Source organism: Typopeltis vanoorti, chromosome 15, assembly GCF_054136105.1.
Source record: "Typopeltis vanoorti isolate ZY-2024b chromosome 15, IOZ_Tvanoo_1.0, whole genome shotgun sequence".
Taxonomy (NCBI): Eukaryota; Metazoa; Arthropoda; class Arachnida; order Uropygi; family Thelyphonidae; genus Typopeltis; species Typopeltis vanoorti.
This window is the reverse complement of record NC_143563.1, coordinates 33,074,910-33,098,188: the sequence shown is the minus strand read 5'-3', so window position 1 is coordinate 33,098,188 and position 23,279 is coordinate 33,074,910. Positions and strand designations below refer to the sequence as shown.

The 23,279-nt window shown below is 34.9% G+C and overlaps 1 protein-coding gene across 1 annotated transcript in view; it reads right to left on the bottom strand.

The window, feature by feature from the left end:
- LOC150098582 (signal transducing adapter molecule 2-like) overlaps nt 1-23,279 on the bottom strand; it is a 233,058-nt gene that overhangs the window by 142,409 nt on the left and 67,370 nt on the right. Inside the window, exons 4-5 of the mRNA XM_090404857.1 lie at nt 11,164-11,246; nt 77-143 (exon numbers count right to left, since the gene is read on the bottom strand). Coding sequence (XP_090260983.1) covers nt 77-143; nt 11,164-11,246 — 150 coding nt within the window. The remainder of the gene's footprint in view (nt 1-76; nt 144-11,163; nt 11,247-23,279) is intronic.

The window sequence follows — 23,279 nt, the reverse complement described above, 5'->3', positions numbered from 1 at the left end:
TTATTAGAACTATTTCAATATTACATTTACACTAATGAATGAATTATGAGTAATGAATCAGATCAATAAAACTTACAGGGTCGGCAGAGGAAGAAAAATCCACTCCTTCACTCTTGAGGCTATTGTAGAGGGAGGGGATGAGGCTTGAAAACAATTTGAGCTTGTTAGAAAAAAACGTTAAAACTATAACATAAAATAATTACTTTTTCCCCCCCAACCACATTAACAACAAGAAGTGTATAAAATCCATTCTGTTTTCTGTTAACATTTAATTATTATACCAAAACAATTAAGATAAGAAAAACTTGGAATGAGATAAAGCAGCGCGTGCGCGCACGCAGGCACACACACACACACGTGTATATATAAAAGCATAAATATGCAAATGAGGTAAACTGGATTATTGTTTGCTATGCAAAATTTTTCAGAGCAATGCATAAAAAAATGAAAAAATTAAAACACAAGATCTTTGACTCAGTTATACTATAAATTACAGATACCAAGAAATTAGACCCAGAGTTGATACTAAGGTTGAAGTAATGCAGAAGCCATATTTTCATATACAAGTTGACAAAAAGTGTTGCATCTTATTATTAAAATACTCTGGATTAGAGATAGTTGTTGGAAGTTTTTCCACTTAGTTATACTATAAATTAAAGATACTAAGAAATTATATGCTTGGTTGAATCCAAGTAAAGAACCAAAGTTTGCACCTGAAATATAATCAGGACTAGGGCAACTCATATATAAAAGCTATATATATATATACAGGCAATTGAAGTAGATTTATTAATAAGGGATTGTGGAATATAGTTCTCCATGAAATTTATAGCATTTAGTTCTCTACATGTCACAGAAACACTCGTGGGATTGCTCACATTTAACTGCTCACATTTCCAAATAAGCTCTCTAAGGTATCAAGTAAGGTAACTAGCCTTCTCAAGGAGCTTTATCCTATCCATCAGTATTGTATTTCAAAATACATCCATCAGATGTATTTCGGACTCATCACATAACTAATTGACTTTAATTTCTTCAGATGATACCCTATGAACATGGAAATGATTAAATGCTGTGCAACAAATGTACAGTTTTGTAAGATGACATTATCATTCCCCCCTGTGAAATACTTTAAGCTGTTAGCTTCCTGTGTACTAATGATTCGAGAGTGAAATTCCTTAAAAACAAGCCAATTATTAGCAATAAAGTAAATCAATATAAGCAAAATTTACATTTTACATAATTACAGTATTTCCAGCTAGAGTGGGGTATCTCTAACTTTTAGTAGGACAGCATCCACACAAAGAATCGATGAAATCTTAGTAATAAGAATCTACAAGATTCTTGAAGATTCTTATTTTTATTCTTATTCTCAAGAGATAGACTGTGAATTATACAGTATCATGGAGTGTAGAGTGGTCTCCCACAATAAGCTCTAGAACTCCACCCAATTTGCAAATTCAAATATAGCGATTCCTGCTTAAGTTCAGATAGTGATGGTGCTTCATAACTCTTCTCAAATATCATTGCATATATTGCCAGCCACTATTCAAAATTGGTTTGATTACAATGAACTTTGATGTAAATAGTATGCTCAATGTATCATTGTTTATCCTAATTACAAGAATTCACTAAGTCTGATATTAATAGCTCTACTGATATGATCAAAACACTGGAGGTGAAAGCACAGTATCTGATGAACTTCAGCATGGGAAAGAGGTAACTTGTTTATTCTTGGAGACGGTAGGAAAGCAGCCTGATTTTGGTCCTGTTTTTAAAGATAAAAAAAAAAAGAACAAAATAATATGACAAACATCTTCAAGTAATGGCAATTCATTAACAATGATTTGCTGGCCTTATTAGTTCAGTATATAACATTAACCTCTCCACTCTTAAAACCTAGATGCTAATGGGTTCAAATCCACTGTTGCATCTATGTTCTTGAATTTTTTTAGGTGGGAGATAATTTCATCACCCAGCTTACTGGAAACTGGAGATGAGTGGGAAAGTACCATGATTATTCTGCAGAGAATTGTTTCCAGATTACCTTATCCAACAAAAGATACTAATGTGCTACAACATTTAGCAATCTTTTGTGGAAGATGCACGAAAAAATTCCTATTTTTTTTTTTTTAAGTAAAAAAAAATTACTTTAAAAGATGTTGCAATTCTACTTATCTCTAGAGATTTCCTACTTTTTTTTTTTTCTTCATTCAATGCCTGCTTGACCTAAAAAAACTTCAGGTATCATGTGAAAGAGTTCTTTGTGTTTCGATTTTGCTCTTTATACTTTCAGCAGGTACCTATAATAATTATACAAATGTACCTGCATACAATTCACACTTGTTTTTTTTTTTAGCACAATCATTCTCATTTCCTTAAGAGACATTTAAGTTCCTGCTATTCTACTGTATCCCCATAAACATCCTTACATATGACACATGCCAATTTAAAACTTATTTGCATTTATTACTCATTTTTATTACCGTATTTTTCCGTGTATAAGACAATACTTTTTTAGACCAAAAATTGGGGGTCATCTTATACACGGGGGGCGGGGGGGGGGGGGCGTTGAGAGACCTGTGCTTGCCGTGGCGAAACTGCCGGTACCTCATCTCCACAAACAGGCTTCTGCCAATTCACTAGCCTTTGGTAACTCATCGATTGACATCATTAACAGCTGATTCTGAATAAACCAATCAGAACTCTGAAAGCATTCATACGTCTGCAACTCATTGGCATGGTAAATTAATGCATTAACAACGTTTTGAGCACTAGCCCATAAAAATGTCCAAAAATAAAAAAAACGATTGTCATATTATTCAAAATTCAAGTTTAAAGTCATCAATTATGCAAAAGAGCATGGAAATAAAGCTTCAGAGAGAGAGAGAGAGAGAGAGAGACAGTTTGGACCTCCTCCCACTGAGTGTATGATTAGACAGTGGAGATATTTAAAATAGTGATTTATTAATTTTGGGTTCGAAAAAGTAGGGTTCATCTTATACAAGGAAAAATATCAACTTCAGTGTACTGAGTGTTGAGTATGTGTTGTTCAGATAAATATTTTGTAAATATTAGCAATATTCATAATCATTATTGGTGGTAATTTCTTTATTTTTGAAATGTGCTGTTAAAGATATTTGTTTCATTGTGACTACTATTACAAGTTATTGTTTAAAAAACATTCTACGTTCATGGCATCAATGCATACAAGAAAAAAAGCAGCCAAGACTTCGATATGCAATGATTTCAATAATATCATCTGATATGATCAATACAGTACATAAACAGTGTGCAGGATTTAATGCAGTCATTGTAGAGAGTGAATTGTTTGCAGTACAAAAGCAAGAATGGAGAGACAGCATGTGTCAGAAATGTTTTATGAGTGAGTGCAAGAAATGTGAGCTATGTCAAAAGCAGAAGAATGAAGTAATTAATATTAAGGATGTAAGGCAGGATAGTGAAAGTGTTGTAGAGAATGTAGTGGAAGGAATAAATGATCATGTAAAAAATATGAATGAGAGTATGAAGGAAGTGGATGAAAATAATATGGAAGATGAGATGACAGAGCAGAGAGAAATATCACATTTAACTCCTTCATAGGACAAAATATGAGATCTAGCAACTTGACAAATGACTGACATTAGCACAGCAGGAGTGAGAATGAAAGAAAAAGTGAATGGGAGAAGTATGAAAGTCCAAGAAACTGGAAGTAAGGAAAAGGTATTTTACTGCAGGAGGAATTGTGCACAGTATATAGATGTATAGAGTGAATTTTAAGGATGAAAGGACTTGAATAAGCATGATGGATTGCATTTGAATGGTTTTGGAGTTAGTTTGGAGGAAGTGTTGTTCAATGGAGATTGGAAGCGCAAAATCAGGGAAACTAGAGATATTAAATGAAACAATCAAGCATATGCCTATCCATCACTGGGACAAATGAGTAAGTGCAAGAATAACAGTGCAAAATAGCTACCACTGTCAGTACAAAAGTGGAGGCACTTCTGTACTGACACTGATAAATGAGTGTCAGTGCAAAAATAACCGTTGACTGCAGTTTCCCAGGTTTTGAATCTGAATGGACTAGTAATGACATACAAGGATAATTATTCATTATAAAATTTTCAGCTAATTTTCATAGCCAGTATCAATACAGTTACAGGAAAACTCAAAAAAGAACAATTTAATTGTAAGCATGTGATATTATGTGCAATATTGGCTGCAAAGAATAGCTTCATCTGCATTAATAGATATTCAAAATAAATTACAATCAATTGATTTAGTTAATTATTTTTAAATTATAAACAATATTTAATTACAATTATGAAACACATGAGTGGTGAGTATTGGTTAATATAACTTCCCAAAATTGAGAAAGTTTTAGAAAAACATTTTTATTCAGATTTGGGTTTTGAATGCATGATTCACAGCTTTCTTTGTAGTCTTTCTAGAAAAAAGTAACTTTTGTGTAACGTAACACTTTGGTTTTGTTCCACTGAACGGTTTTGTTCTTGGTTTTGTACATAAAGCATGGTTTGCTAAACTGGATTTGTTGGGTTCATTAAGAGAAATGTATTCCTGATGTTCTTCCAGACAAAGAACTGTTTATTATCAGAATTACTTTTAGTGTATATGGTTATAATGTAAAAACTATAAAAAAAAATAATAATTATGGCTGTCGTCCTAACACTCAAGAAGAAATTACTAGAATTTGTATTCCATATGTTAAGGGACTTCATGAAAAAATGGCAAAATTACTTCATCAGATTAATGTACAAGTTGCTTTCCATCCAGTTCGCAAACTTAATATATTCCTTATCTCGTCAAAAGACAAATATTCTCCTCTACCTAATCCAGGAGCTTATAGAATTCCCTGCTCTTGTGGCTTATGTTATTATGGACACATTGGTCGATCTTCACAAATTTGTCTGGAAGAACATCAGTTTCCCTGATGTTCTTCCAGACGAATAGGGTGGATGTCTTCCATAACCCTATTCTCCAAACTTAGCCCCAACAGACATTTTCCTGTCTCCCAAACTTAAACCCACTTTGAAAGGACAAGTTTCCAAGCCATAGAGGAGATTCAGGCAAATGCAATAAGAGACTGCACGCATCACAGAAAGTGCATTCCAACAATGGAAGACAATGGGAACAGTGTATCGCTAGTAAAGGGAACTATTTTGAAGGAGACAGTGTTTAAAATGTTGTAAAATGAGCAATAAAATCGTTATAGCAAAAGTTCAGTCTTTTTTTTGAACAGGCCTTGTATATATACCTTATACAAGCAGTGAAAAGATGTCACACTTTATTATAAAAATATTGTGGATTATATTGAAGTATATTTGCAAAGATACTTTGCAAATATACACCCCTTGAAGGTGTATATATATATATATATATATATATATATATATCAAGAATTTGATGATATAATTTCTTGGTCTTTTTTAAAATTTAATTTATAACCTGAGGTGAAAAAAAGTACTAAAACCATCTGGGAGACAGCATGAAGTTTGTTTGTTTTTTTTTTTTGGTGGAGGGGGGGGGGTGTCCAACAGGATTTACAGCTATTCAATCTGTAAGTAAATGATACTATGAGTAGTTAGGGAAAGATATCCAGTTATTTGCTGATGGTATCAGATGTGGCCTCAAAGGAAAATTTCAATCAATTAGTAATATGTATAGATAAGTGGAACAGGGATGTTGGTTCAATGTAGCTAAATGTTAAACTTTGCATGCCGAATGGAATTAACAAATGAAATAATACGTATTTCATCTGTTAATACTATGTACTACAGTAGGGTAGGGATCTTGGAGCAACAGTGGAACAGCAAAATTCTAAAAGCATACTGCAAAGGTAGCAAAGACAATACAAATGTCTGCATCGTGGTGAGGGGGATGATGACATATAGAGAAAAAGAGCTAAATTTCTTTATATTTTTTAAAAGTACAAGAATTTTCTAGTTCTTCGTGCTGTCCCTGATACAAGGGATTTGATCCAGGGTTCATGAGTATTGAACTATCACATGCAGTTTTAAAGGCTTCTTTTCAGGACAATATTGAAATCCTAAAAAGGGGACAGAGGTAACAAAAATAATTTTAGGACTGAATTATGGTAAAGTGCAAATTGCAGAACCTAAAATATTAATAAAGTAACATCACAGGTATCCCTCGATTAACGTGATTAATTAATCCCTCGATGTTACCACGTATATCAAAATCGCGTTAATCAAATATAATAATAAATGGTAAAAATTACAATTCATCCATGATCGATTACTGTATTAATAGTTCGTTTTATATGGCAATCTTTTAGGAAAGATAAAAAATGAATGCAAAGTAAATGTTTAATAAATGCTTGTACCTACGTTAGTACTGCAATTTTTTTTTTTTTTTTATCAAAAGAAGTTATCAAGAGTCTTTTGAACAGTTTTAGTTTTTTCATTATCAGCATAAATTCTATGATAACAAGCTAAATGACTCCAATCCTCGGCATTCTTCGATTAACATCTGGATCCATATCCATTACTTGCTGCTTAAGTGATTCTAAACTGCAAAATATTCCATCCAGTTCTTTGATCATTATCTCCTTTAGAACGTCATCTTCACATTCCATTTGTTTGTTGTCTTCATATGTGCGTTGTTGTTCGATTTCAAGAAGATCATTGTCAATGAAATCTTTTGAATTTGAATCCAATAATTCTTTAACATCTTCTGCATCATCATCAAAACTAAGGTCTTCACCAATTGCAATGATTTCTTCAATCACATTGTTCACAGGATTTTGAAAACAACCTAGTCATTAGCGCATTCTGGCAAAATGTTTGTCCAAACAGCTTTGATGCAGTTAGAAGACACTTGCTCCCACGAGTCATGAATGTTTTCAATTGTGTATTTAATGTTAAATTTTTACCACAATTCTTGGAGCATAATCGCATTTTCTCCAGTTGTTGTTTCTACTGTCTTTGAGAATGTCTTTTTAAGACAATAGGCTTTGAAAGTTGCAATGATGCTCATGTTCATAGGTTGTAGCAATGATGTTGTATTTGGTGGGGAAAATAAAACTTTCGCATTCTCACACAGATCATTAAGAGAATTTGGTTGACCAGGTGCATTATCTAAAAGCAAAAGAGCTTTGAAAGCTAAGTTATTTCTCTTGCAATAAGCTACAACTGCAGGGCAAAAATAAGACTTGAATCAATCTTCGAATAGACTTTGGGTAGCCCGAGCCTTCTGATTCGCCTGCCAAATTACAGGTAAAGAGGTATTGTTACATCCTTTTAAGTTCGATAGACAAGCAGCGGCTTCAATTTAAAATCTCCATTAGCATTCTCTCTAAGTAACAGTTAAGCAATCTTTTGATACTTTATAGCCAGGCTGCTTCTTTTTTTGATATAAAAGTTCTAGATGGCATTTTTTCCAATAGAGGCCAGTTTCATCTACATTGTAATTGTAATCAATTTTTTCGATAATTTTCTGTAGCTCAGCAGGAAATGTAGATGCAGCATCTTCATTGGCACTTGCAGCTTCACCTGTTATTTTCACATTCTTTAGTCCTGTCTTAGATTTAAAATTTTCAAGCCAGCCTTTGCTAGCTGTGAATTTTGAATTGCCTTCTTTATATTTAGTCTCTTTAAGTCTTGGAAACAGGCTTAGAGCTTTGGCAGTGATATTATAAGCACTAATTGGAATTCTCTTTTGATTCTGTTGATTATTTGCTGGAAGACAAATAATCAACAGATCTTTCATTTCAACCATCATAGCACTCCGGTTATGTGTGCATTGCATACTTGCAGATGTAACTTTACCTTGCTTGCAATACTCATCAGCTTTGGATAAAATAATCCGTATTGTAGACTCGTTAAAACCAAATTTGCTTCCAATCTTACTTTTACTTTAACCACGTTTAAATCTTTTAATTATATCAAGTTTTGTATCTAAGGTAATTACTTTCCTCTTCTTTTTTTCACTTAATGACCTGGTTGTGAGATTGCTCTTATTCTTTGACATGATTAATGGGCTGTAAAATTTACAAAGAACATAATTTGTAAATACGTACAGCAGAACAACTGGAGCTTGTAATACACCCACTCTTAATGCTGGCAGTGAAGTAACTGGCTGGCACTCAGGTACAGGAAGCACAGCTGCGTGAGAGGAATGACGTCATCATGCTCACGCCACGAGGCTTGCATGTTTTGCATGGTAAATTTAAAGGTGCATTAATCAAAACTCTTGACACATATATCAAGGGATTGTCACAATTAATTTCGACGCGTTAATCAAATCCTGTGTTAAGCAAGGGACACTTGTACACAGAAACTAGTGAGAAGGCTTACCAGAGAGATGTTGGAAGTTCAAAGGTCAAAAAAAGTGTAAGGAACAGAAAATCATCCTTGAAAGTTCAAAAGAGTAAAGTTTAAATAATTTTGAAAAGTCATAGCTGTAGGTAGCTAAAGTTGCTCATTTCTGAGTTAAAATCCTTGCTGTTTGCACAAGACAAGGAAGGATTAACGTGTCTACATATCTGAAACACGAGCTATTTTTTAAATTAGCTGAGTTAATTAAAAGTATGGTGTTGAAATTATGTCAACATTCAACCTTCTTCTTATGCAATCTCTCATTAAAGCTTCAGTTGTCAGATACAATACTGACAACTGAAGCTTTAATGAGAGATTGCATAATCTTGGTTCTTTGCCTGTTGGTAAACCACTTATTTAACAAACTGCATTTATGTTATTTATTTTTTAACAGTATATATAGAACACAGAAAAATAAGTAAATAATTAATTTATTAACTTATTCATCATCATCATCACGAATCATGGGCTCACTGCCCGTTGATGTCTGATGCCTGTTTCACTATCTTCTTCCATCTTTCTTTGTTCAGTGCACAGTGTCGCAGTTTTTGTACACCCATTCCACACCAGTCTTTTATATCATCTATCCATTCTCTGTATGGTCTACCTCTTCTGTTTAAACTATCCAAAATACCAAAGATAAATGTCTTTATCTTCCAGTCCTCACTCATTCTGCAGATGTGTCCAAATAATTGCAGCTTCCGTTTTATAATCTTCTGCATTAGATTCTGCTTCGGTTGTATCCTCTGATAGAGCTCTTCACTGGTGATTTTCTGTACCCATCCTATTCTTAGAATCTTCTTGTAACAAGTTCTTTCAAATGCCAAAATTCTTTTTCTTGATTCCTTATTTATTACCCATGTTTCAGATCCGTACAGTACACCGCTGAAGATGCATGTTTCCAATACTCTTCGTTTTGTTTGCAGACTGATCACTTTACTTTTCCAGATATTATCCATGGCATTCAGATTTGTTCTTCCTTTTGCAATTCTGATGTTTATTTCTTTTTTACAGTCCAAGTCATATGTCAGTTTACTTCCCAAATATGTGAATTGTTCTACATTTTCTATATCAGTTCCATCCACTTGTATCTTTTGTTTCATGTTCTCACCAAATACCATTGTCTTTGTTTTTTCAAAGTTCATAACAAGTCCAAATTTCTTCCCTTCCTCATTTAACAGTTTCAGTGTTTTTTGTAGTTCTCTTTCGTCTTCTTCAATAATAACAATGTCATCTGCAAATTTCAGATTGTTAATTCTCATTCTGTGTACAGATATTCCTTTGGCATCTTCTTTCATTTTATCCATTGCGCTTTCTAAATGTGCGATGAAAATGCTTGGTGATATTGGGTCTCACTGTCTAGTACCTCTGCTTGTTTTAAACCATTTCCCCAAATCATCACCTGTTCTAACTGCTGCAACTGCATTCTGGTAAACATCTTTTAATATAGATATTAGTTTTTTTATCAATTCCATAGGATTCCAGAACTGCTAATGTCACATTCTGGTCAATACTGTCAAATGCTTTCTGAAAATCAACAAAGCAAGTATATATGTTTTTGTTTTTTCTCCTAGCTTTCTCTGCTATTAACCTCATTGTCAAAATCTGTTGAATTGTAGTTCTATCCTTCCAAATCCTGCTTGCTCGTTTGCAAAGTATGCTTCCAATTGTGTTCTCAATCTTTCTGTCAATATGACCAAGGTGACTTATCAAGGCAATTGTTCTATAATTTTTACATTCTAGCTTATTTCCTTTTTTGAATAATGTTATTAATATTGATTTCACCCACTCCTCTAGCATTTTCCCTTCTTTCCATACCATATCACATAGTTGGTGCATTTCTGTAACCATACTTTCACCACCACATTTAATCATTTCTCCAGTAATGTTATCGTTACCAGGACTCTTGTTGCATTTTAGCCGTCCTATTGCTTTTTCTACCTCTCCTCTTAAAATGTCCATATCATGCTCATTACCTGGTGGTGATATCTGCTTCAATTCAGTCAGTTTCCCAACGCTATCTGAATCTAGTTTTTCTTCATATAACTCACTACAGTATCTTGTCCACCGCTGTACAATTTTTTCTTTATTCATCAATACTTTGCCTTTTTCATCTTTAATTGTGGTCTGTTTTGGTTGCCACTTTCTGTTAATGGTTCTGATCATTTTGTATACCTCCCTTGTTTTATGCTGATAAAACTGATTAACTTATTGCTGAAAAATAAATAACATGTACGATGAACACATAAGTCTGTCCACACGTTTAAAACTGCATTTATATTTTGTTAATAAAATTTTCATTCTACTTTATTACTTCTGACATTTGGGTAAGTACTGTATTTCTGTAGGCAAAACCTTTTTTTACTGACATGATTGTAAATTAAGTCACTTCTACCAAAAAACCTCATCAATGAAACATAGTGAAACATTTTGGATGGAGTAGTTTGGTCTTTCAACTTAGAAAACAGATTGAAGTTGGCAGGGTTCATGTCAAGACAGTGTTGGGTAAAAGAAGCACATGTCACTCATATTTTTTTCTTATAATTTAGATACTTCATACAAATGTGGCATTGCAATGCCTTAAAAATGTGCAAAATTGACCTGCGTTAATCTCTTAATTTTGAAGTCTAATTTCACAGAACAAGTACACTACAAAGAAATATGCAGAGATTTTTACTAACAGTATGGATTACAAGTGGTTGATAGTTGTGAACTATTACATTATCTCACTAGCCATGCATAACTTTTGAAATTACTCTTGTAGATTAAAATTTTATGAATACAGCATTTTATAAAACAAACTCACCTAAGTTGTGGATCATTTTTGAAATCTTCTTCAGCCCATTTTTTGATCAACTGTCTTAGTTTTTCTGCTACTTTAGGATGAGCCTTGGAAGAAAATTTATCCTTTTATGTGGATAATGAAAAGCACAACAGATATTTTCATAAACAGAGTTCATAATTAATCTTCTGAGTTATTTTAAAAACAAAATACCTAGAGAAATACTAGCAATGCATTGACTGCATGTGTGCACACACGTGCTCTCTCACATATTTGTTAGTATATGTGTGTAGAGGCTTAAATGCTGTGAGGACATCATGTTGGAGACTTAATGGATTGTATACAGCACTCAGAAAGGATTAAAACATAATTTAATACTTCCTATATTTCATCTCAGTCACTGAGACATCTTCAGGGATTACAAAAAACTAATGTAACATATACACAAATACCACACCATACTAAGCCCAACCACGTGGGTGACACTAAAGTCCTATCTAGGTGGAGCATCCGCTAAGGGTGCTTCACCTAGATAGTAAGTGATATGTAAGTGGCCTGGAATGCAAGGTGGGATCTCTGATGATAAGTGTTTCCCAAATCTTAGGAAGCTTAATGCAACCGTATTTATTAAGATTTGGTTGATTTCTGAGAGCTGCTGCTGATTCCAAAAATAGTCTCTCCTTTTTGAATTTACTGTGGTGATCGTTAGTATAGTTAATAATGGTGCTGCTGGGATATTTTTGCTTTTCAGTCTCTTCTCTATGCTGATACCTTACAAATCTATTTACAAAGGCAGATACTGTAAATAACAATATCTGCCTTTGTAAATAGATTTGTTTTATGAATATTCAAAAAACTATATGAGGGTGGTCTGAAAAGTTCTTGGCCTCGACCATAGATGGCAACACTATCGACACAATTTTTTTTCTAAGTTGGTACATCTGTCATAAGCATCCATGTGAAATTGCAAGTCATTCTATCAAGTAGTTTGTTTAATACAGCTGTCTGAAACAAAAGGTTGCCTGTATCCCTTGAAATAGATAAAATTGAATATCATGCAGTTACAAAATTCCTTGTAAAAGAAATTCATAAAAGTTTATGGGCACTCTTCTTCGTTTTCAACAATTAAGAAATGGGCTGCAGAGTTTAAACATGGCTGTACAAGCCTTGAAGATAATCCACATGAAGGATGTCCAAAAAGTGTAACAACACCAGAAATCATTGATCAAATGCACAATATGGTATTGGATGACAGGCAAGTCAAAGTGCGTGAAATTGCTGAGACTATAGGCATTTCAAAAGAATGTGTAGGATATATTTTGCAAAGAATTGCAAATGAAAAAGCTTTTTGCAAGATAGGTGCCACGCTTGCACACAGCAGATCAAAAACGCACTCACATGAAAATCTCTGAAAAGTGCATGGAGCATTTTAACAAGAATAAAACTGATTTTGTGCATTGATTTATTACTATGGATGAACCTGAATTCACCATTACATACCAGAATCCAAACAGCAGTCAAAACAGTAGACAGAAGCTGGTTGTTCAGCACTAAAGAAGACACATTCATTTCCATCAGCAGGAAAGGGTAAAACAATAACCGGGAAATATTATTTTGATCTTTTAACCACACTAGATGAAAAAATTCGTGAGAAAAGACCCGGTTTGCAGAAGGAAAAAACTCATCTTTCATCAGCAAAATGTACCTGCCCACAAAGGTGTTTTCCCAATGGGAAAATTAAGGTATCTGGAATTGTTGGAACATCCACCCTATTCCCCAGATTTAGCTCCCTCTGACTTCTGTCTCTTCCCAACACAAACTCTTCCTCACTGGTCAGCATTTTTCTTCAAATCAAGAGGTGTTGGAATTTTTTTTCCACTTGGTTACACTATAATAAATTTAGTTTAATCTTTTATCCAAGCGTATGCAAACAAAGTTTGTGCCCGAAGTATCTTCAGGACTGAGACAACTCGTGGTAAAGGTGGACCAAGCTCTCATCACTCCTTGTCTTAATATCTCCCATAATACAAAACAAATATCCTTGCAGACATGTATAATGCTATGCATTAAGGGAAGGGCCACTACCGAGACCAGTTTTGACCTTTATTGAGGTCTCATCAGTGGGAGCCAGACCCAGAAGTGGTGATACTAAGGTAGAAGCAATGGAGAAGTCATCTTTACCTATACGAGTTTTCAATTGGATAAAATATTAAACTAAATTTATTATAGTCTAACCAAGTGGGAAAAAAACTTCCAACATCTTTCTCTAAATCCAGAGTAATTTAATAATAAGGTGGTACACTTTTTGGAAACTAGTATAGGTAAAGATGACTTTCTCCATTGCTTCTGCCTTAGTATCACCACTTCTGGGTCTGGCTCCCACTGATGAGACCTCAATAAAGGTCGAAACCGGTCTAGGTAGTGGCCCTTCCCTTAATGCAATGTTTCTCAATGTTTTTTGGATCATGCCCCCCCTCTAGCATAACAGTCAGCCAAAGTTCTGAAAAAGTATAATATAAATATGTACATGTACATTTTCTAATTGCCCCCCAAAATATTCAAATTTCCCCTCTGTGGGGTGTACGTTCCACATTGAGAAACACTGCCTTAATGCATAGCATTATACGTGTCTGCAAGGAGATGTGCTTTGCATTATGGGAGATATTAAGACAAGGAGTGATGAGAGCTTGGTCCACCTTTATCATGAGTTGCTTCAGGCACAAACTTTGTTTGCTTACACTTGGTTAGACTATAATAAATTTAATTTAATATTTTTAACTAAATTTAAACTTGCTACTCCAAAGTGCTCTTATGTGTTATCTTGTCTACCATGGAACAGCACTTACACGGCCACTCTTGATTAAGAGCTGTTTGGGATTATAACAATGCCATGTGGGATAACATTGACTTCTATGCCAGATTCCCTTTGGTTGGATTATTGTCTTTGGCCTTCCAACCCACACAAATGCACTGAATGCATCACCAAAGTAATTTTACTGGTATTGAAACATATAATTCTACTCCACTCTACACTGCAATTGCCTATCTACCCTATTAATTTTCCACCAAAAAATACACTAAGGCTGTGCAAGTGAAAAAATAAGCATAAAATAACTAGCTTTCATCAAGAACTTTATCTTTCTCTTCCACCACTTATATCAAAACTCTAAACAAGAAAACATAGGAAACTATCAGTGCATCTAAAACCAATTTCAAAAGAACCAAAAACAGGAAACCTGCATCATGTCCAAATGGCAGTCAAGCCTTCTGGTCTCTTACCAAAACAACTGGTCATAACTCCTATCCAACACTTCTCCCACCAAGATGTTGCACCTATTATATCATCACCTGCAGAAAAAGACAATCTTCTTCTTCTGCAGCTTCTCCCACTTAAGTGGGATCACTGTTTGTAATGAGTCTCCTCCACACCTTCCTGTCTTGGGCTGTCACCACATCCAAGTTCTTCATCTTCAAGTCCTCTTGAAGATGAAGAACTTGGGCGGCCCTAAGAAGAGATGCAGCTCCCTGCATCTCTTCTTAGGGCCGCCCATGCTTCCGCCTTCCTTGCACATCCATCTGCATGACCCTTCTTCCCACATATTCATCCTCCCTCCTCATCACATGACCAAACCATCTCAACCTTGCCTCCTGTATTTTCACTCCTAAGTTCATAACTTTCACTGTTCCCCTGACATAGTCATTTCTCAGACGATCCTTTCTGGTCACACTGCACATCCACCTAAGCATTCTCATCTCTGCTACTTCCATCCTGCTGATGTTATTTTTCCTCAGGGCCACAGTTTCTGTAGCATATGTCATAGCTGGCCTCACTACTGTCCTATAAATTTTGCCTTTCAGATTGATCGGCACCCTCTTATCGCATAACACTCCAGCCATCTCCCTCCAGTTCCTCCAACCCGCTTGTATCCTGCATCCCACTTCCTTCTCAGCTCCTCCATCTTCTTCCACTCTTGACTCATCCCACTTCTGCTTTGCCTTCCTCTTAGCTGTCACTGCCACTTGTACATCATTATTCCACCACCAACCCTCCTTCTGCTCTCTAATCTTTCCAGATGTCTCACCAAGCACCTCGATTGCACAGCTCAGGATTACTTTTGAATTATGTTTCCACCAATCTTGTACACTTTCCAGTCCATCCGAAATCCTCTCTAACACCCTCTCCCTAAAACGATTCCTCACATTCTCCTCTTTTAAGCGAAACCACTTAATTGTCTTCATCCGATGGCATCCAGAAGTTCTTATCTTCGATCTTATTTTAAAGTCTGCGCACAGCAGTCGGTGTTGTGCTACTTGATCTGTTGGAATAACTTTACAATTTGTCACAACCTTAAGATGTTTTCTTCTAGTCAAAATGTAGTCAATTTGTGAGCTGTTGTTACCACTCCTAAATGTTATCAAATGTTCTTCCCTCTTGTAGAAAAACAAGTTCACAATTGCCAGATCAAACGCTACTGCAAAGTCCACAACCCTCTCTCCTTCCTGGTTCATCATTCCCACTCCGTGGCCACCATGCACCCTTTCACAGTCTCTATTCTGTCTTCCTATGTGCCCCGTTCAAGTCTGCTCTAACAATCACCATCTTATTTTCTTCCAATTCTCTCATTTCTTCATCTAACACGTTCCAGAACTCATCTTTTTCCTCTGCTGTACAACCAACTTGCAGGGCATATACACATAATACGACCACCTGCTCTTCTCCAAGACCCAATTTCATTCGCATGATCCTGTCGTTCCTTCTACCCACGTCCAGTACTTCACCCTTCATTCTGCCACACACCACAATTCCTACACCATTTCTTAATTACTTGAAAGACTTTTTTTTTTTAACATCAAGTGTGTGTGCATGTGCGCGCGCGCGCGCACACACACACACACACACACACACTTGATGTGTCCTTACAGATGCACCTTACTGTTGTACACTGAGTTAACTAAATTTACAGGAGTTCAATATCCAATTGGTGTAATGACTTAATTCCTTTTAAAAGCCATGAAATGACTGACTCAAGATCAAATAAAAAAAAAATAATAATTTAATGAAACTAAATAAAACTATATACATGGTAAATATTATAATCAAATCATTATAATATAATCATATTATAATCAAATAACTATAAAAACTATTTGGATATCCAAGATCTATTTAAGGCATTCTAAATAAAACTATACTTTTAAGATCTTGAGTAGATAAATTCATTCTTACACTGACTCATTCTATTATTAGTTTGTTTTACATGTACTTAATCAGTTTTCAGAATTGAACACTGTTTTTTACAACAAATATCCTACAAAAAAAAAAAACATTCATTAGAGTTCTTTATCAGGCTTTTCTCAAAATATAAAACTTCTTAACTTCCATGGGACTATGCAGTGTTTCCTTATTTAGAATATATAATTCCATTCATTCTCATTGTTTCACAGATTATAAATAGTACCTCAGGCAATTTAACTACAAGAAATGCAAATCACAAATTCTTTACTGGAGAAAAACTGTCTATTTTACTACTTTATAAACAAAATATATCAAAGTAGAGCTCTTATTTATACCCCTTTATAGTTTCAGATTTGTTTAATTCCATCACTTGCCTCTGAGAAAATAATTCAACAATATCACCTTGAGACAGAAGAAGAAATTTTCTATTTAGCATTTCTTCAAATGTTGAAACAGAACATCCATTTAATATCTCCTTTGTTTCCTGTTCGCTTGTACTTGTTGACAGTACCAATTTTTCTGGTCAAAGGATTCACCTTGCTAGCATTCCTTTTTGGAATCTTGTATTAATAAATTCTGATTGATAAGTTTTCAAAAAACTTCATAAAACAAAATTCTCTGTTATACATTCTCAAATCTTCCATTCTCTCTCTCTTCTTTTTTGTTTTTCTCATTACCCCAGTACTGAATGCACTACGTCAGGTGTCAACTCTTCAGTGAGAATGCATACTTGTTCAACTAAGCAGCAAGCAAAAAGTCAGTAATGGCCAACATATGGTTGTTATTAGAGGAGAATGTTTTATGACAAACAACAGACATCACTGTACACTGAACTGTAATAACTTCAATGGTTCTTTATTCTAACTATCAGAACATGATAACTACATTAATCTCAAATATTTTACTTTAAAAAAATATATATATCAGTTTCTCATCGAGCATATCATAAGTGCTGAACACATGTGGTTAATTAAATCAAAACTAATAAAAACTAATTAATGTACAAGAGCAATTGTAAAAGATGAATCACTAATTGTATATGATTATTATTTTTATAGCTCTACTGCGTCATCGCCTGCAGAAAAAGGTAATCTCTTTGTTTCAGACATTTCCTAATCGCATACATGCATAGCTAATCTTGGCAAATACCCCCACCATTCTAAATGCTCGACATTCAGTGCTCCCTCTGTCCTTTCACTTAAGAGATCAGAAGAATCTTGTTCAAATTAGACATAAATAAGAAAGGATTAAAAATATTTAATTCTTCCAATATTTCTTTGCAGTTACTGAGACAACATCAGGGAGTACAATATAAGATTCATAACATACAGACAGACGGGGCACTCTCTGTGGGCATCTATAGACAGCCTAGGATGTAAACTGGTATAGAGTTTCTCATATTTTGGGAAGTTTAATGCAACCATATTTATTTAAATTAGGTTGATTTCTGAGAGCAGCTGAGCAGATTCTAGAACTAATTCTAAATTTATGATGAAGCATGGTGGTCTTTTTCCAATTTATTCTATAAGTCCTATCGAAAGATGGTCCACAGTGCCTAACTGACCACAGTCATGACTGCAGATGTATTTTTTGTTTCTTCCATGCAGATGTTGGCTGATATTCCTGTCTGTCCACAGTAGGCCAACTTGCAGGAATAGGGCACTTTATATACTCTAAGCAGAACATTGGATTAAAAGCTGTGCAGAGACTGTATTTCTTTAAGACTCTGGCTATTTTTTCTGAAGTGCCTTAAATATAGGGGATGATGATAGCATTACAAAAATCATTCTGAAGCGGTCAAGGTTAGGAGAAGAATTTTTTTTGATACTGTGGGAACTGTGGCTATTAGATAAGAATGGGGTAGAGTATATGATTAAGTTCTGCTGTAAGATAGTGGACCCACTGGAACAAAGGTTATAGGTGCAATTGGTTAGTATTTTAATGATACCATATTACTGTCAGAGTGGGGGGAGGGGGAAGAAAGTTTGTGAATGTATTAGAAAGGCTAAACTATTACTTTCTTTTTCCATGGTAAACTGGATATTAGAGTGAAGACTATTGAGATGAAAGAGGAAAGAGTAATGTGTCTGGGCCATGATGCCAAATGGAAACACATCATCCACATTTTTAACCAGACAAAGTTTGAGAAGGGGCTTGTTTTTCAAAACATTCCATAAAAAAATTGGCAAGCAGGGGGTGAGAGGGGAGAACCTATAGAGGTATCTCCTTATGTATTTATAAATTTTGTCTTTCCAAGAGAAATATCCAGAATGGATAGCAAAGGAAAATGGATCAGTAATATCAAGAGGAAAAACTTTAAATTAAATTAAAGATACCAAGAAATTATATACTTGGTTTAATCCTTTATCCAAGTGTAAGCAAACAAAGTTTGCACCTGAAATATTTTCAGGAATGGGGTAGTCTGGCTCCCACTGAAGAGACCTCAATAAAGGTCGAAACTGCTCTGGGTAGTGACCCTTTCCATAATGCATAGCATTATGCATGTCTGCAAGGAGATGTGCTTTGCATTGTGGGATACTAAGTGATGTGAAGAGGTAAGTGATATGAAGTCTTAGTTTACTTACTTCAGGTGCAAACTTTGTTTGCTTACAGTTGGTTAAAGGATTACACCAAGTATATAATTTCTTGGTATCTTTAATTCATAGAATAACCAAGTGAAAAAACTTCCAACAACAGGAAAAACTTTATAAGTGATAAAGTGTCATTTAAAGGAATATTGGTGAACAGTGAGGTGACATCAAAGCTAACCAAAATATCTATTATTTAATGTTAAATTCTCAATAGAAGTTTTAAAACAGGTGGGTTTTTTAAATATAGTAAGTGGTATGACTAGGGAGAGAGGGGGGGGGTTAAGAGCTTGCTACCTGTTTTGCTAATTTATAGCATGGGGAATCTGTAGCATCTACTATAGGTCTGAGCAGTGGCAGGGATAACTGGGGGGTGGGGGGGTGAAGGGTTTGGTTTTTATTTTATTTTATTTTTTTTTTTTTTATGATTTCAGTAGGCCAGGAAAAAACTCGATTGAGCAGACTTTTCAATTCTTTGATCTGAGATTTGGTGGGATTATAATCTAAAGGTCTCTGGATGGAACAATCTCTGAGAATGATGTATATTTTTCTATTGTATTTATTGGTATTAAGAATAACAGTACCATTCCCCTTATCAGCTCTGACAAGGGAAGTGCATATAACAAAGTAGGCAATCAAACCACCTCACATCTTGTGTATAATTGAAAAGGATATAAAAAATGACCCAAGATAATTATAAAAAATGTGCATTTCACAACATCATTCATGCGCTGTGTTTTTATTCATTGTTGCAGAAACTGAAACTAAACACCTGTTTTCACTTATGCACCATACAGATATGTATTATAAATAATATATATTTTGTGTCATTTTGCTGCTAAAACATTCCAGATTAAAACAAAATTAAAATTACTACAATTTTTAGTAGAGATCCCAGATATTAAATTTCAATAAAATCCCTCTAGCTAGAGCAATTATTAGATTCATATGGACAAAAAAAAAAAAAAAAAGTTAAGCACCTATCATCTACCAGGTACTTCATATTGCACAGCCTCCATAGTTCAGTCGGTATAGACGAAGCCTTTTGGTTAGAAAGACCTGGGTTCAATTCCTGTCCATGACATAAGGAACCTTTATCTGGTCTCTTTCGAATAAAGGTGAGTTAGTCGGTCTTATACAGAGGTTGAGGGTTTTTTCACCTTGAAACACTCATTTTTCATCCCTGAGAACATGCAAACCAGTCCATGAACACACACACACTGATCTACAGTCATAAAATACATACTTAATGCCTCACTAGGAGGGCTTAACCAGTCCTAAGGGATGGCAGAGGTATGGGGGGAAGAACCTCACATAAATAAACTTCATCCAGCAAAGGTTGGTCGATTGGTAGAGCCTCTGCTACTAATGGCTTGCAAAAAGTTAAGGAAGTTTGAGTGCAGTTAGTAGTTGGAAGGGGTAAAATCGTTCGATGCTATTGGCACACTCTCCCTCGATGAGTCCTTTGGACTCCCTGGAGGTGTCACATAATAATAATAACATTGCAGAAAAAAAAAAAAAAACTATATTTAGGGAAGAAAGAGTGAAGATAATTATGCACACAGATATTTTCTTAATGAATTACCTATAGGTATTTACCTGATGATGTACGTAAATAGGAATTTACTTTGTAAATTTTTTCACTTGGTTACAAAGTAAATTATCATTGCCAAAATACTCAAGAATAAGCAAACAGAGTTTACGCATGAAGTATCTTCCCAACTAAGCTACTTGGATATAGATATTGATTTCACATCAACTGCCACAGTATCCCATAATGCAAAGCACACTTCTCATCATGCACAGCAATACACATAACATTGTATGTATATTGCTATGCATGATGAGAAGGATCACTACCCAGATGGTTTCAACTTTTACTGAGGATTTCATCAGTTCAATATCCTTAGGGTTCCAAAAACTCATGGATGACCTAAAAAAGTCACTTTCTCACTTAGCTCCAATAATCTCTTAGGTATCTCCTAGGCAACACCCAAAACACTGAGCTGAACCTCAGCCCTGCACAGCCACAGGTAAAGCATGACTCCACACCAATCCTCAGCTCTATGCAATGGAATATAAAAAGCCACCATGTGCCAAGCCTCAATTCTGCATGGCAGTAGACAAGATCCATCAACACACAAGGCCTACATCTCAGTCCAAGACAGGTTCTCAACAAACATTATAAAATGTGACCACTGGAAGCCAGACCCAGAAAGTTACCAAAGCTGAATTAATGCAGAAGTCGATCCATATACATGAAGCAAAAAAGGTATATCACTTTATTTGTAGAAATTTTTTTTCACTTGGTTAAAAAGTAAATTATATTCTTGTTTAATCTTTCACCCAAGTGTAAGCAAACAAAGGTTGCATGTGAAGTAGCTTCACAACTAGGCAACTTATATAGAGGCTGTTGCCTTCACATTGATTGCTTCGATATCCCATAATCAAAACATACTGCGGTATGAAGCATGTATAGCTCCATACATGGAGCTATGCATTTTGGAAAGGATCACTACTCAGATCAGTTTCAATCACTAAGATCTCCACTCAATAAAAGTAGACACCTAGTCCCAACTGATGAGACCTCAATAAAGGTCTCATCTGTGGGAGCCTGTCTGAGTAGTGACCATTCCCATGTGCACAACTACATACATGTCTGAAGCAGGTTTTGCATTATGGGATACTGAGGCAAGTGACATGAAGTTAACAGCCTCTATATACTAGTCTTGAGGATACTTCGCAAACTTTATTAGCTTACAGTTGGGTAAAGGATTAAACAAGAATATAATTTCTTGACAAGTATAATGTATAAATAGGAATCAGATGAAACTGCTTGGAAGATAAACAGGAATCAGTTGAAGGCAAGGTTAGAAATGTTGAAAGTATTATTTATAGCTAGATTTTTATGCAAAGACCACAATCCTACTTGAAGAACATAACTCCTTTACTTAAAAACACATATTTTGCTGCCTTTTTTTCTGACAATCATGAAGGTAAATCTGTGCAACTAGAGAGCAATTATGTAAAATTCAGTGAAAAGAAAAAAAAGAACAGTTCTGTTTTTTTTGAACTAAGTAATAATTCAGAGTGAAGAATAGTTTGTGCGATGCATTTATCACATATGAAGTACATTATGTCCTCCTTTATCCCTGCAACTGCTGTATTGTGGAACAGTCTTCCCAATGTTGTGTTTCCCAAGGAATACAATATACAGTCTTTCAAATCAAATGTAAACAAGTTCCTCCTTTCCCAACCCATTACCCATATACGGTAGTACTATAGGTTGATCAACCAACCTCTCTTGTATGGGCTCAACATAAAAATAAAAATTATGTTGAATACCTCATAAGGTATTGGCATGTTGTAGGTCTGCTGTGCTGCAAGATCAGATAGTTCAGTCTGCCATAAACTTTGTTTGGGTCCACAAAATGAAGACAAGAAATCACTGTCATTCAGGCTCTGCCCTAACATTTACAACAGTGCTTCCCAAACTTCTGGATGTCAGGGCCCCCTTTGGAAAAATTAAAATATTTCACGGCCCCCTTGAAAAAAAAAATCGTAATAGACATATATTATTATAATATTTATTGTATTTATATTCAATACAAAACATACACAGCAAATATTGCAAAAATCAAATGCAAATATTACATTTTTAGCATCTTACATACACATTTGACATGGCACATTATCTCATTTTTTATATATAGATATATTGTTGTTGTACATTTGCAGTACAAGCACGTGAAATGTAAAATGATTAGTAATAAAGAAAGAATTAAAAACATAAAAGAAGTTTAATAACAATTTAATGTGATGGATGTGTTTCAATACTGCTACACAAAAAAGTCAATATCAGGTGAAATATTTGAAACTGCAATTCTTAGATTTCTTGCTTTGAAATGAAACTTATATGAATCAGCATATTTTATTAATATTCATTAAGCGCCGAAATACGCAGGAAGCAAAATTTGTGAACCAACACCAATGTGTGAATTTTTCCATTAAAATATAAGCTAAATCAGCTAACGCCTTTTTATTCCCGTATACGGGAGTAGGCGAGGCCATTTAGCCCTATCTAACTTTTGGAGACTGAGTGGGCAGTTCAATCTCCACTGGTACCAATCGGAGATAGATGGCCCAAGGCTATCACTAATTAAGCGGTACACAGCGAAGAGAGACGGCTCAAATGTGCCGCCATCTCGTGGTCCCTAACCTTAACACAATATATTTAATGTCTGAAAATAATGTGGGTTCTGCGGTCGATTTTCTTGAATTTACGGGACGAAAAACCCGAGTTTCCGGGAGGAAAA